This window comes from Gadus macrocephalus, chromosome 9, assembly GCF_031168955.1.
Source record: "Gadus macrocephalus chromosome 9, ASM3116895v1".
Classification (NCBI taxonomy): Eukaryota; Metazoa; Chordata; class Actinopteri; order Gadiformes; family Gadidae; genus Gadus; species Gadus macrocephalus.
Window position 1 is genome coordinate 868,406 of NC_082390.1, and position 15,000 is coordinate 883,405.

Consider the following 15,000-nt stretch of genomic DNA (forward strand, 5'->3'; position numbering starts at 1 on the left):
GGGACAGGGAGGAGGGGGGCTGGCTGAATGTGTTAATACGGAGCAACACTGCATCAAGCCGATGCTCTGAGGCTGGCCGAGCAGCGGAAGAGAAGTGCGTCAGCAGTACATTCACGTTCCCACTGAAGGACAAAGGGAGGGGGACCGACAGAGAGACAGCGAGAGAGAGAGAGAGAGAGAGAGAGAGAGAGAGAGAGAGTGTCTTAGCCGCCCGCAACGCCACCACCACAACGCTGGAGAAGGAAGCAGGAGGCGGAGGAGGAGGAGGAGGAGGTGGGAGGCATCAGCAGCAGCGATGAGAAAGAGGTAGATTGGAGAATAAACAAGAAGAGAGAGAGAGAGTGGGGGGGGGGGGGTGAGGGGGGAGAGCCAGGATGCCTCTGCTCTCCGTGACGGTGGGCTGCCTGTATGAGTGCACGCATGCTTCTCGCCTCTGCGTCTCTTCCCTTTCGCGTACGCTCCCGCTCTCTCTCTCTCTCTCTCTCTCTCTCTTGCGCGCACTTTCTCTCGATCGCACATATATACACACACACACAAACACACACTGACACTTAATTGCTCAGTCTTTCTATCGCTCCCTCACTTTTGATCTGGGTGTTTCTCTCTCTCTCTCTCTTGCTCTCTCTCTCTCGCTCTCTTTCAATCACTCTCTCTCCCTCTCCTCTCTCTCTCTCTCTCTCTCTCTCTCTCTCTCTCTCCTCTCTCTCTCTCCCTCTCTCTCTCCCTCTGCCAGTCTGCTCTTCACAGGCTACACTGCAGTGGTCCGCCAGCCAGCCGCAAGTCTGACAGCCACAGGAAAAGGGGGGCGAACTGCTACAACTTACTACCTCAGCACCGGCGAGATAGCACTCACGAATAAGCAGACGGGAGGCAACGCTGGGAGCAGGTGACCGCGGAGGGACCAGGGAACCGCGGTCGCTTCACAACCTCCGCTGGAGCGACGAGGAGATACCGGGATCCACGTCCATACAGAGCTTTTTATTTTCTTCTTCCAATTTTTTTCCGAGCGCTTTTCTCTCTCTCTCCCGCTTCTCCCCTCGCTCATTACAGAAGAGGAACTGGGAGCTCTCTCTCTCTCTCTCTCTCTCTCTCTCTCTCTCTCTCTCTCTCTCTCTCTCTCTCTCTCTCTCCTCTGACAGCCTTTTTGTGGAGCTCCAGCAGTGCAGCACTCCCCCCACCCCACCCCCCCCCCCCCACCCCCCTCTCCTCTCAAACCCCCCCCACCCCCCCCTCTTCTCTGCCAGCGCCACCATCTCACTAGCCAACCCACCCACACCTCCCCCCCCCCCGACCTCCCCACCCCCTCACCCCCCACCCACCCCCTCACCCCCCACCCACCCCCTCACCCCCCACCCACCCCCTCACCCACCCACACGCCCCCGTCTTCCCGGGAGGAATAGACGGATTACTGCTAACTGTGCGCTGGGCAGCCCGCAGCTGCTCGAGTAGGGCCAGCTCGACAGCGGAGGGGGGGGTGGAGGCGGCGCTGGTGGGGGGGGGCGGTGGTGGTAGAAGACGAGGAGGACCGCGGAGCAGAGGGGGTGCGAGAGGGGGGGCTGGGATGACTACGCCAGGAGTCCTTTAGCGTTTTTCCTCTTTCTCCAGTCACCATCAGCAGGGGCTAATCAGCCGTGTCTGGCCCCGGGCAAAGTCAGGGAAAGGGGACTTTGTCGGACAGGAAAGAGAAGCCGGATAGACAGACACTGGATGGATGGACGGACGGATGGAGGACCCACAGCCCGGTGAAACACAGCTTGGATACCAGATTGAAGTGAGATTTCTTTTTTTCATTGAATTCCTTTAGTCACTTCGTGGTCCCTGGTCAGACTGGCTTCTTCTCCGGTTATGGATCGTTGTGATACGCTCTTGTCGGAGAGGCAGATTGGATTCTGGAGCCGGTTAGGAAGGCATTTTCTAGGGGCAGATATAAGCCAGGCACCTGCCTAGCCCTCCTTGTTCTACCTGAGCCTCTGAGGGCTTTACAAGCTGATCTCAGTGCCCCCGACCAGAAGCCATTTTGCACTGTTGGCTGACAGAGGGCCACCTCACTTTTCCACCGAGGGAAAACAGAAGAAACATCTATTTCACCTGTCTTGTCAATAATTGGAATTATAATTGAACCGCACGCAAATGTGGTCTCTGTAACATTCCAGAGGAGGACCACGTTCACATTTTCACACTAATGAGGTGAGTGATTCTGCTTGATTTATGTTCTATGTCTTTTATCGCTGCACTTGTTTGCCTCTTTGCTCCCATTAATCTCTCTCCTTCTCTCTTCCATGTTCTCTCTTTCTCCCTGCCTTCTGTCCTTTTTGCTTCTGTTTCTGCGTAGCTTCTCCCTGCACCGTCGATGGAAGTTTGGATCCTTGCCCTGCTTCAGCCAGGCTAGGATGGTGAGTCCTTTGGCGTGTGTCACCTCCCAAAACCATGCAGAATAATGAGCCCCACACACCATGAGTGCTTTGGGCCGGGTAACTCTGCAGCCTACCTGGAACACAGCTCTGCTTGCCGTGCTCTCCCTCATGTTGCCAGCTCTCAGTGTGTGCCAGGCCTCCGTCCCTGCGCTGGGCTCGGCCACCCCACAGAACTGCCCAGGTGTGTGCTCCTGCACTAACCAGCTCAGCAAGGTGGTGTGTACCCGTCGAAGCCTGCTCAGGGTGCCTCCCAACATCCCAGCCAACACCCGGTACCTGAACCTCATGGAGAACAGCATCGAAACCATCCAGGCGGACACGTTTAGACACCTGCATCACCTGGAGGTGTTGCAGCTCGGTAGGAACGCCATCAGGCAGGTCGAGGTAGGGGCCTTCAACGGGCTGACCAGCCTCAACACCTTGGAGCTGTTTGACAACAGGCTGACGGTCATCCCCAGCGGGGCCTTTGAGTACCTGTCCAAGTTGAGAGAGCTGTGGCTGCGGAACAACCCCATCGAGAGCATCCGTCGTACGCGTTCAACCGCGTCCCCTCCCTCATGAGGTTGGACCTCGGGGAGCTGCGCAGGTTGGAGTACATCTCCGACGGAGCCTTCGAGGGCCTTCAGAATCTGAAGTACCTCAACCTGGGAATGTGTAACCTCCGGGAGTTTCCCTATCTCTCCCCGTTGATAGGCCTAGAGGAACTCGAGATATCCGAGAATGTTTTCCCTGAACTCAGGCCCGGGGCCTTTCGCGGGCTGAAGTCTTTACGTAAACTGTGGATTATGAACTCGGCCATAACGACCATCGAGAGAAATGCGTTTGACGACATCACAGCCCTGGTGGAGCTGAATCTCGCCCACAATAACCTCTCCTCCCTGCCTCACGACCTCTTCACCCCCCTGCAGTACCTGGTGGAGCTGCACCTGCACCACAACCCGTGGCGCTGTGACTGCGACGTGGTGTGGCTCTCCTGGTGGCTGAGAGAATACATCCCCACCAACTCCACCTGCTGCGGGCGCTGCCACACCCCGCTGCACATGAAAGGCCGCTACCTGGTGGAGGTGGACCAGACCACCTTCCAGTGCTCCGCGCCCTTCATACTGGACGCTCCTAAAGACCTGAACATATCGGCCGAGCGGGTGGCCGAGCTCAAGTGCCGCACGGCCGCCATGAGCTCCGTGCGGTGGCTCCTCCCCAACGGCACCGTGCTGACCCACGGCTCGTCCCACCCGCGGATATCGGTCCTCAACGACGGGACGCTGAACTTCTCCAACGTCCTCCCGTCCGACACGGGGGTCTACACCTGCTCGGTCACCAACATGGCGGGGAACTCCAACGCCTCGGCCTACCTGAATGTGAGCAACGCCGAGCTCAACACCTCCAACCTGTCCTACTTCACCACGGTAACGGTGGAGGTGGTGGACCCCGCGGTGGAAGAGACCCCCAAACCCAAGCCCACGGTGCCCCGCCTCGCCCTCGGTCTTTCAGCCGGTCTTCATCTCGACCCCCACCGTGTTGCTCCAGACCACACAGACCCCCAAGCAGGTGGCCGTGCCCACCGCCAGGATCCCCAGCGGGCCCCCCGCCAGCCTGGACGAGGTGATGAAGACCACCAAGATCATCATCGGCTGCTTCGTGGCCGTCACCCTGCTGGCGGCGGCCATGTTGATCGCGTTCTACAAGCTGCGGAAGCGGCACCAGCAGAGGAGCACGGTGGCCGCGGCCAGGACCATAGAAATCATCCAGGTGGAGGAGGAGGTTCAGCCGGTGCCTCCGCCCACGTCCGGGTCCAGCGGCTCGGACGACACGGTGCTGGTGCTGCCCACCTTGGTGGAGCACAACAGTAACACCTTCAAGCCGGGCTACGTGGCCTCCTCCTCCTCCTCTTCGTCGTGCCGCCGCGGGGCCTACGGACCCCACGGCGCCCACTGGACCCAGAACAACTTAGGTAACTCCCTCCATCGCTCTGTCCGACAGCACAGCCACATCAGCACCATAGCTGAGTCCTACGTCATTAAGAGCTCCCACGGCAAGGAGAAGGTCCAAGAGACCCAGATCTGAGGGGCTAGGGCTCCTGTCGGGGACTGGTTGCTCCCGTGTCTCTGTTCATCCTCCATGCAATAGAATGCACAAAGAACAAAATGGCAACTTTCTTTTGTACAAAAGTACAAAAAAAGAGACGATTTTTTGGGTTTGTTTGTTTCTTGTATATGCCTATACATACGTATATGTATATGAAAAAAAAATACACATATATATATATATATAGATAATTCTAAATGCATTGGTAACAGATGCAGATTATATTAGAAAAGAAAGAAAATTTAAACTATTTTCTAATAACCAATGGATTCTATTTAAAAAAAAAAAAGAAAGAAAATATATTAAATTGCTTTTGTGATTGATAAAACCAAGTTGTCCTGTCTAGATTAAGTTTTGTTTTGTGTTCTGGTCATGCTGTTTAGAATGCAGAAAAAGAAAAGGACTCTTTATTCATACACATGTTTTTGAACAGAGCCCCCAAATTATACTTCAATTTATACAGTCCAAAATATTATATGCAATTCACATTATTTTCGATTATTTCAGAAACCCAGGCAGAATTTTAATTACATTTGTCCAAGACAGCAGTGGAGTGGCACAGATTTGTGGCACAGGATTGGCTGTTTAGTAGCTATCAGCCAAATGCTTTTCCACTGCAGTGAATTTCTGCAGCTAGTGTTTAACCCTCAATTTGCTGTCGCTAACTGGCCTTTCTTTGGCGAGCCTGCTTCATAGTCGTAGTGTATCTGAACATGTTTAGTGTGCTCACCAGATTCCCAGAGATTCAACTAGCAACGATGAAGCATAAGCTAATGATGTTTTTTTTTGCAATTCCCATTTTGTCATTGGTTGCAATCTGTATTCTTTATGTTACCCTGGGCTGTGACATGCTTCATAATGGCTTGTGTAGTGTTTAGGGCTAATTTAGTAATGCATTACAGCATTTGCCTGACTTGTATCTGCAAGGGCTCATTCAATGCTAATTTTTCAAAGAGGGGGAAAGATGTGGTGCAGTAATATAAGGCTTTGCTGGCCATCCTGCTTTTGGAGAAAACCCGAAAGGATTAAAATGAAAAAAACTTAATGAATGTTTGATATTGGGGCTTTTCCATGGACTACATTGAAACATATATTTGTTCTTTTTCTTTTCCTTTTCTTAGTTTATTTTAAAGCAACACTATTTTTATGGGGAAATCAAGGAGGATATACAAAATAAAATAAACCTGTGGTTTGTATTTCTCTAATCAGAGATACTTTCATCTTCTATTTTCTTCTTCCATCAAAAATATTCATCTCAGTGTTTAAGCTGTTTAGTCAAGTGAAAAGAGCGGAGAGATAAAACACACACGCTATGTTGAGGAATGGTCTTTTATGTTCCTGTGCGTTTACTTAATATATCAATGAATGGCTCTTTGAGTGAGCGATGTACAATGCTGCATTATGCCCCACAGTGGTGCTCTATGCAGGTCAAATAAGTGGATTTCCTGAACCCTCCTTAGGTCTGTTACCCAGGAGCCAGGCAGAGGATACTTTCACACGCAGTATATGCTCATGCTTAGGTATGAATACTCACACATATTCATCACTCAAGGATAATAAAAACAAACAATTACTAGATGTGAGATGGAGATGTGTTTTTAAACAGACCCTACTGAGGAACAATTCAAAATGCTCAAGAGAAAGGAATGACTAAATAGAACTACACTAATTCCTCCTACAGACATTTGGCAGCATTGAGGAAGCAAACCAAAAAACTTTTCTGTTGTTGTTGTTGTTGTTGTTGTCAATCTGTCAATCTGGATCACTATGACGGCAGGCAGTGGAAAGGCCAACCAGCACCATAAATAAATAGATCTGGTTTCTATGGTAACAGAAGTCCTTTGGAATGACCTTATACTGTGGCACCCCAGACAGTCACTATTGCCATTGTTTTTTAAGGCAGCCAATCAAATGCAATCCGAGGCCAGCGGTCCATTAATGAGGTTTTAGGACTGCACAAAAAGCTCTTCAATTGTGTCTACTTGAGGAGACAGAGGCAATTACAACCGTAGTGATAATTGTGGTGGGCGTTGGCGTTGTGTAGAGAGCTGACTGGAAACAGCGAGACAGTTTTTCATGTGTTAAGCAATTGGCTACATTTTTTGTGCCTTTAAGGCATTTATTTTTTTGCCCAATCAGATTGAGGAATGAATATTATTACGGTACGATGATTCAAAACAAATCCGTTGGACACCCTTTTTCATTCAACGGCAGCAACATCAAAAATAATAAATACTTTCCCCCGGAAAATGCATAAATAAATCAAATGAAAACAAACAATTCAGACAACGTTATGGTTATCAGCACAGCATCAGTGGATCATGAGACTGCAGGTTCAAACCGGCTCCGACCGCAGCATATCCCCCTGGCCTTACAGAAAGGAAACGTTGACGGCAGGTATAAAAGCAAAGGAAAAACACCGCCTCAAGACAGCCGACCTTTGCGTCCGTTCATTAATGCGAACGCATCGCCATGGAAAACCCAGCAGACGCCTGCTATTGTACTTCATTGTATGTGAGGATGTGGTCTCCCTCTCAGCTCTGAAGACGGACCACGGGGGCAGCGTGGGCTGACATCAAAACAACCAGCGCCGGCGTCGAAGGCAGAAGGGGCTCACTCTCACCGGGCCTCACCTCCTCCTTCAGGAAGATGCTCCGCTGCTGCTGCTGGTCTGCCACCGCTGGCTCGTGGGGGTACCGTGGGCGTTCAAAGCAGGACACCGGGGTCACATGGGTCCTGGTGGTTATCATGCTCTTCATATCGCCACTGCCTGATCCTCAGACATCTAAGAGACCATTAGCCCTAAGTGTGTGTGTGTGTGTATGTGTGTGTGTGTGTGTGTGTGTGTGTGTGTGTGTGTGTGTGTGTGTGTGTGTGTGTGTGTGTGTGTGTGTGTGTGTGTGTGTGTGTGTGTGTGTGTGTGTTTGCCCAAGTCCTTTCTTGTATAAATATTACAACCAGTGGGCAGAGATGGAGGCAATCCCGTTGTTTATTTCTACAGCCTTATTCCCCTTCATGTTCCATTCTAATGCTAATACTCAAAAGCTAGGAGCAAACCCACTCCACTTCACACACGGACTCGAGCCATCCAGCGCTGCTCATATGAGGTGAGTGCCCTGGCTGATGCGACCCCCACGGCTGAAGCCCCCAGTGGGGCCATCCACCCATACCGTCCAGGGGTGCGTGCCAGCTCCGCGGCGTCGCACAGAGGTCCAGATGTTGCCTCGTTGGAGATGAGTTGTGGTACTTCCTCAGGCGTGGCGTGTCTCTCCAGCTCTCGCTCTCTCTCTCTCTCTTTGTCCTCTTTTTTTGGCACCGCTTCTGAGGGATGTTTGCATGGAGCTTGTGACACCTGTTTGCTTCACCTATTTGTTTATTTACCAGGAGGATGTTCCCCGCCAATCGGTAGCTCGGGCTGCGTTAGTTTGTGCTTGAAGTTCACCCATAGGCGCGCTGCGGGCGGGGCTGGAGAATGAGGAGGACTGAAGGACCCGGTTGGGGGGGAGGGGGTTGTATAGGAGACTTTGGCCTGGAGCTTAGTTAGAAAAAAAACCTTTATACGGTTGGGATGTATACTGTAACTAGAGGTACCAGCCTGTTGTAACACACCCTACGCCTGAATGGGGGAATCCTTTGCAGCCACATTGCAATTCACCTGCTGTAGTCTGTGCAGCATGTGATCAGCTCTCCAGAGTGCTTTGGCTAAAACCAAATACAACGTAGCCGTTGTTTTAAAGACCAAAACACCCTCTAGTTTACAGTTGGAATTTGGAAAAATGGTTCTCGTGGACATCCCGCCTTTACCGCTTGTTTCTTGTTTAAGAACAGATGACGTACGCATTGTACGTCATACAACCGTGAAGCATTTGTTCCTTCTCCGTTCTTCTCTCTCAGCCTCCCCTCTGGATAAGGTGTTTAGCTAGGGCCACACCCCTGGCCGCTGCATTGTCCGTCTGGTTCTCTGGCCTATGCTATCTGCTAAATGACACAGAGACAGGGGATAAGGGTCCATGGCAAGCTGTCTGGAGAGGTAGGGGTTAAGGGTTTGTTAGGAATAAGTCCTTGAGCTTAAAGATCTATATCTGTTAATGAAGTCTCTTGCCGTGTGCAGAGGAATGGGTGAACAGGGCTGGGCTATTCCCCAGCCACACTTTCATCTAGAAATGTATACTTCGCTTTTCCGCGCCCACTGAGGTTAAGAGATTAGGTTTTACGAGAAATTGGAAAAAAGCATTATTTCTCATTTGTTTCATCTCCCAGCACTAACGCCTAACTGCTTATTTAATGGGATAATACCACGAAACAGATCTTTTTATTGTAATTTTTTTCATTTGCAAAATCATAGTTTTATGTTCTAATCCACTGTGGTGATGTGATGGCATTAGTAAGAGATGGATAAAAACGGGATAATAATTCTGTTTGATTGCAGTTGTAAAAAAAACCATCTAAATCTAAAATGGTGGATATTGATGACTCAGGTCTTCAAAACCAAAGCGTTGGGTTCTTCCCAGTGTGGGTAATGTGTTCTCCGTAGTAACACAGACCGTCCAGACAGATGATAAATGTCTGAGATGAAGTCATGTCCTGGATAGATAAAATAATATATTATGAATTATTCTTTGCAGTTAAGTAGTTAGTCATGGTAACTGCGGTAATATTTCTGCATATGGATTATTCACTTCCCCAGGCTGACTAATACTTTGGTTTTGGTTTTACTTTTACCTCATGCTAATCATTTATTTAAAATACACACACATACTGTCTGTGCAGACTAGCACCCCATACACATCCCCATACGCAGCTTGGCAATGAAGTCCCTTCTATCTAGATGTGTGCATCTAGTGCATATACAACAACAAATTTTCAAAAAGCCTATGGAAATAAATAAAAAAGAGCAGCTTCTTTGATGTAATGTTTGGTGTCCCTCCCATGCTAACACAGTGAAACATTGGAGCAGGATCAAACACAGTCGATATCACCGTGCTCTACGGCTCTCTATTCTGAAGCACTGGTACAGTTTGTCCAAGTACTGTTATTTATTAATAGTGTAGATTAGGATTCAAAACAGCCACTCTGATATACCAATACATGCAGGGAAGACATTTCTGACCGGTTCATTCCACAACCCGACATGAACATGTTGTTGTACCCTATTTCTCTCATAGTATCCTGCATCTATCTCCTTTAAACCTTGCATACATTTTTTCACTCATCTCCTTTTTTTTTTTTAAATAAAATGTTGGTGTTTAATATTTCCCCTCCGACAGAGAATGTATGAGAAGCCCCCTGATACGAGCAGTCCCGTCAGACATGCCCTGAGCATCATTGCTGCAACATACATATGTGTGCACTGCAGCTATGCACATTTTTCCTTCCAACACAAACAATAGAAACGTAGATATTACAAGTCTAATTTATATTATTTGACCAATTTCTAATGTTGATGTCACTGAACATGACAGATCACTGATTGGTATAATAACTAATTGAATCAGAGAAAGGGGTAAGGGGATGGTGCTTGTGTGTGTGTGTGTGTGTGTGTGTGTGTGTGTGTGTGTGTGTGTGTGTGTGTGTGTGTGTGTGTGTGTGTGTGTGTGTGTGTGTGTGTGTGTGTGTGTGTGTGTGTGTGTGTGTGTGTGTGTGTGTGTGTGTGTGTGTGTGTACTTAGTTCTAACCCCAGAATATGGGTTTGTGCCATGTATCAAGCACTCTACAAAGAGAAGATGACGGTGATTCTTACACATACAATCACAAAGTCAATGGTTTCTTTGCCATGTTCTCATGATAAACTGCCAATACACTTCTTTAAAACTGCTGTTTGACTTAAATGTAATCCTATGTATTTCTCATAAAAATAAACAGGTTTTACATTAAAAAGGATAGGTGTAATTCTCATATTTGTTGGCCGAGCCACAGTGAAGTTCATTGTAAAATATTAATTAAACCCAGACCTGAGTCATTGCATACACTTTTAAATCTATGCAAATTAAATGTTGGCTGAAGGAATTTGAAGGACTTGAGGTCCATATTGATTTAACCGGCAGATAGAATGAGCTTGGACAACAGAGGAAGATTAGTGTAAATATTCACTTGAATCAAATTTACACCTAAATCATAGGCCTACAGTATAAGTTGTGGAGCCGTGTTATTCATAATGCCCAAATCAGATACTTTTATGGCACCTGCAAATAATAGTACTTTTGTACTTTCTACGAGTAATGACAAGGAATTGTGATACGTCATACCGATCATTAAATTATCTTTAAACTTATATTTTTAGTCAATGGGGAATGAGGTTGCCTGGTAACAACTATAGCAACTATACTGTTGAAGACATAATCATCAGTTTAACATGCATTGAAAACAAAAGCGCATTAATTAAAACCCTGCTTATTAGCTACAACCAAAATCAATTGACATGGTTGCAAAGTTACCGACGGGCAATGTTAATTCCACTCGAAACGTTGTGCAACTCTGAGTACGGCTTGACATCAAAGTGCATCGGCCATCCCTACATCACATCCACGTCCCATACTGCCCCTGCCCTGCCCTGACTGCCCTTCCATCTGGGCGAGCTAGACCGCTGACTCACACTGACCTTCCCATGCAGAGGAAGAGAGAGAGAGAGAGAGACAGAGAGAGAGAGAGAGAGAGAGAGAGAGAGAGAGAGAGAGAGAGGGTGACAGGGAGAGAGAGAGAGAGAGAGAGAGAGAGAGAGGGTGACAGGGAGAGAGAGAGAGAGAGAGAGAGAGAGAGAGAGAGAGAGAGAGAGAGAGAGAGAGAGAGAGAGAGAGAGAGAGAGAGAGAGAGAGAGAGAGAGAGAGAGAGACAGAGAGGGTGACAGGAGAGAGAGAGAGAGAGAGAGAGAGAGAGAGAGAGAGAGAGAGAGAGAGAGAGAGAGGAGAGAGGAGAGAGAGAGAGAGGGTGACAGGGAGAGAGAGAGAGGGAGAGAGAGAGAGAGAGAGAGAGAGAGAGAGAGAGAGAGAGAGAGAGAGAGAGGAGAGAGAGGGAGAGAGAGAGAGAGAGAGAGAGAGAGAGAGAGAGAGAGAGAGAGAGAGAGAGAGGGAGAGGGAACAACCGTCACAGAGAGTCATGGGTCAAGACGAAAAGGAAATGAGGTTTAGAGGCAGAGTGCCGAGGAGACCACCCACCCACCCACCCACCATAAGTGTGTAAAAAGAAAAAGACAGAAACAAACCACTGTTCTCATTGCACTCTGTGGATTCTCATTGGCTTACACTTTGTGAACCGAGCTGGAGCCAGTGAAGCAGGGAACACTAAGAGCCTTCTCAGGGTGGCGGTTATGGTGGGTTCATCAACAGACCCTCTCCCCCCATCCAGGCCTCCTGCATCACAGCAGCGCTCGCACACATTCTGTTGTTTCCCTTTAAACTTGACTTCCGTCTCTCTCCCTCTCTCTCTTTTCTTTTTTTCGTCCACTCCATTGACCCTACCCATGAAGCCCAAGGCCCCTGGGTTGCCATGGTTTCTCTGGATTCCCATGAAATGGTGTTTGGCTCGCTGAGAATGAGTGTGTCGCTCACGAGGCTCTGAACGGGGGGGAGCTCACGGACAGAATGTACTCCATGTTAATACTTACCCTGCCTCACGTACGTGCTTCAGAGCGCCGCTCGGTGGGCCCCTCCCCGTCCTGCGTCGAGGCGTAGGCAGGCCGCCACGAGGGGACGGAGGGAAGAAAGGGAAATAATGAGACGAGAACGGATGGCGAGAACTGTCAGCGTGTGAAGAATTGCGTTTACTTCCAGCGGCCCCTCTCGCGCGGCGTACAGGAGGGGCGGGCGGCGTCTTCCATCGCAGCAGATGGCTTAGAGTGCTTCGAGAGCACCCCATCAATCATCCCCGCTTTATTAGAAGGATTTGTTTTGAGCCGGCTCAAACTGTGATGCTGATGTTGCTCGCAGAAGCCGTGTGGCTCGGCCCGCTCTTACAGACGGGTCTCCTGGAACGCCCAGCCGGGCTGTCGGCCGTCGGTCAAAGACGTCGAGTTTGAAACAACAAAGGCCGTGTGCTGCTTTCTTTAGGATCGGTCAAAGTTTGTTTACGGCTACGTTTACCCACGCAGGCTCCGCACGCCCTCCGCAACTGTCGACAGGAGCGTTGATTGGCGGCTTGTTAGGTTGTGTTTTCAGAACTGCATATACAATTATGTAGTTGGTTGTTTACACATGTTTCCATGATGTGACAAATTACATAATCGCAGTCGTATGATGTATCCAACCATTAACTCTCTGGAACTCCCTCCCCCCACACATAAAACAGTCAGACACCATTACAACCTTCAAGTCACAACTCAAAACTCACCTGTTCAAACTCGCACACAACGTCTAACTGATCACTGTTTTGATTTTTGATTTTTTTATTAATTAATTAATTATTATTATTATTATTTTTTTTTTTTTTATTGCTTATGTTTATTTATTTATTTATTTATTTATTTTTTTTCCACAATGTCTTGTTTTAAAAAAAATGTATGATGACTATATGCTCTGTAAGGTGACCTTGGGTGTCTTGAAAGGCGCCTCTAAATGAAATGTATTATTATTATTATTATTATTATTATTAATACTCGGCGTGCGTTTGAAATAATTAGTTGATTTTACACTAAAACAGAAGAAGAATGCTATTTTTAGGTGCCAATTATATTTTTACTGCAAATAATCAACGGAACAGACTCAGTTGTGGATCCACGCCATAACATGCAATGAACAAAAAACAAAACACTGACTATATCTATGATTAATTATAGATGAATATTCCTTTGGATTTACCAGCCATAATTCACGATATTCATGATATCGCACCACAGCAAGAAGAATCTATTCCATTTTAATAGCCGCTGTTTAAAAACAAATCTGCCTACTTTCTTTTACACATTGAACTCTCCTTTTTCAAAGAAACACCATTACTTCAGTTGTGGTTATGTTGGTCGAGTTGAGATGTACCGCAGGTCTATATCTTTCCCTTCAAGTGAAATGAACTGTTGTTCATTGCGCTATTCAGAGCACTGCCAAGGATTATTTCATGGAGATGCTTTGCAGCGACAAGCCTGTTGACCGTGGTAGCAAAGAGTTGAACGTATGTGTGTACCGTTCCTTCACTCAAGCTCAAGATACAGTGCATAAACCAACAGGAAGACCATATTTTCTCCTTTTACACACACATGCATAATACATGAGAAGAGTTGTGATGATGAATAATAATGCGTGACGCATGCCTTATCATACATTGTGGGAGTATTCATAAGGCTTCATGGATATGCTCTTGATAGAATGTGTTTGAGATAGATTTTTGGTGAATGAGCATTTTAGTGTGTTTGAGGAAGACGTGTTCCGTCTATATGAGTTAGTTCTCCTGGTCTTCCGACGAGCGGTGAATCCCTTGTTTGACAGCCAGGTAGGCGTTCTGCAGGGAACACAAGGCCTGTGGTCCCTTTTGTTCTTATTCATATCTACCAATGCCTCTGCTTGAACAGAGCAGCACACAAGCTCCCCACAGTAAACACAAGCCTCCACCGCCGGTATGGAAACCGCATGAACATCCATATCTGCGTGGCGCAATGTGTGCTCGGTTTGGAAGCAAACAAAGCCAGTCACTCACGCAGGGCGATGCAGGCTGTGGCATAATGGATCTTAATTATACACTTTATGTCAGTGACTCCTGGCCCAGCCCGCACAAAACACCAATTTGTTCACGCGTCGAGGAAAGTAAAATGGCCGACAATGGGATTTGATGGGAGGATGTGACTGAGTCGCATTGTGCAGGTTCAAAGCACTGGCTGATGATGTGCTCTTTGTAGAGAATTAGCTCTCTTTAATGCTGGGCACGATTAACCTCCAACATCCTCTCACACATTCACACTACGAGTAAACATTGGGGCCTAAATATGTTTTTGTATTCCTAGGCTTATGCTATTGAATTTGAATTAGACAGACCATTAGTGCTCGCTTCAGGCAAATGTGTGTGTATTTGTATGTGTGTGTGTGTGTGTGTGTGTGATAATAATGTGTGTGTACGTGTGCTTGCTACCCCTGCCTGTGTGCGTCTGGGCTTGCATGACGGTGTGAGGGTACATGCCTGTGTGTTTGTGTGTGTGTGTGTGTGTTTGTGTGTGTGCTTGTGTGTGTGTGTGTGTGTGTGTGTGTGTGTATGTGTGTGTGTGTGTGTGTGTGTGTGTGTGTGTGTGTGTGTACGTGCCTGTGTGTTTATGCTTGCTTCCTCTGCCTGCCTGTGTGTGTCTGTGTGTGTCAGTGCTTATTAAACTATGAAATGGCTCTGTTGGAACCAAGAACATTATATTAGCAGTATTGTTGTTGGGGAGAGGGCTGCCTGCGCGACACACTCATCTCCTTATCAGCCACCAACAGTAATCCAGCTTTTTACATTGAAATGAGCCACTTGCCTCTGCCTTCCACTCTTGTCCCCGTTCCTCTATTCTCCTTCTGTCACCTCTCACTCCGTGTCTGTTGTTCTCCTCCGCTGA

At 47.9% G+C, this 15,000-nt stretch overlaps 1 protein-coding gene across 1 annotated transcript; it reads left to right on the top strand.

Moving 5' to 3' along the window:
- The first annotated feature begins 1,391 nt into the window (after positions 1-1,391).
- Positions 1,392-5,709, top strand: lrrc4.2 (leucine rich repeat containing 4.2). Its single transcript, XM_060060094.1, is given in 4 exon segments — positions 1,392-2,187; positions 2,333-2,934; positions 2,937-3,879; positions 3,881-5,709. Coding segments are annotated over 3 exon segments (2,022 nt in total). The 5' UTR covers positions 1,392-2,187; positions 2,333-2,453; the 3' UTR covers positions 4,479-5,709.
- Positions 5,710-15,000: the final 9,291 nt, after the last annotated feature.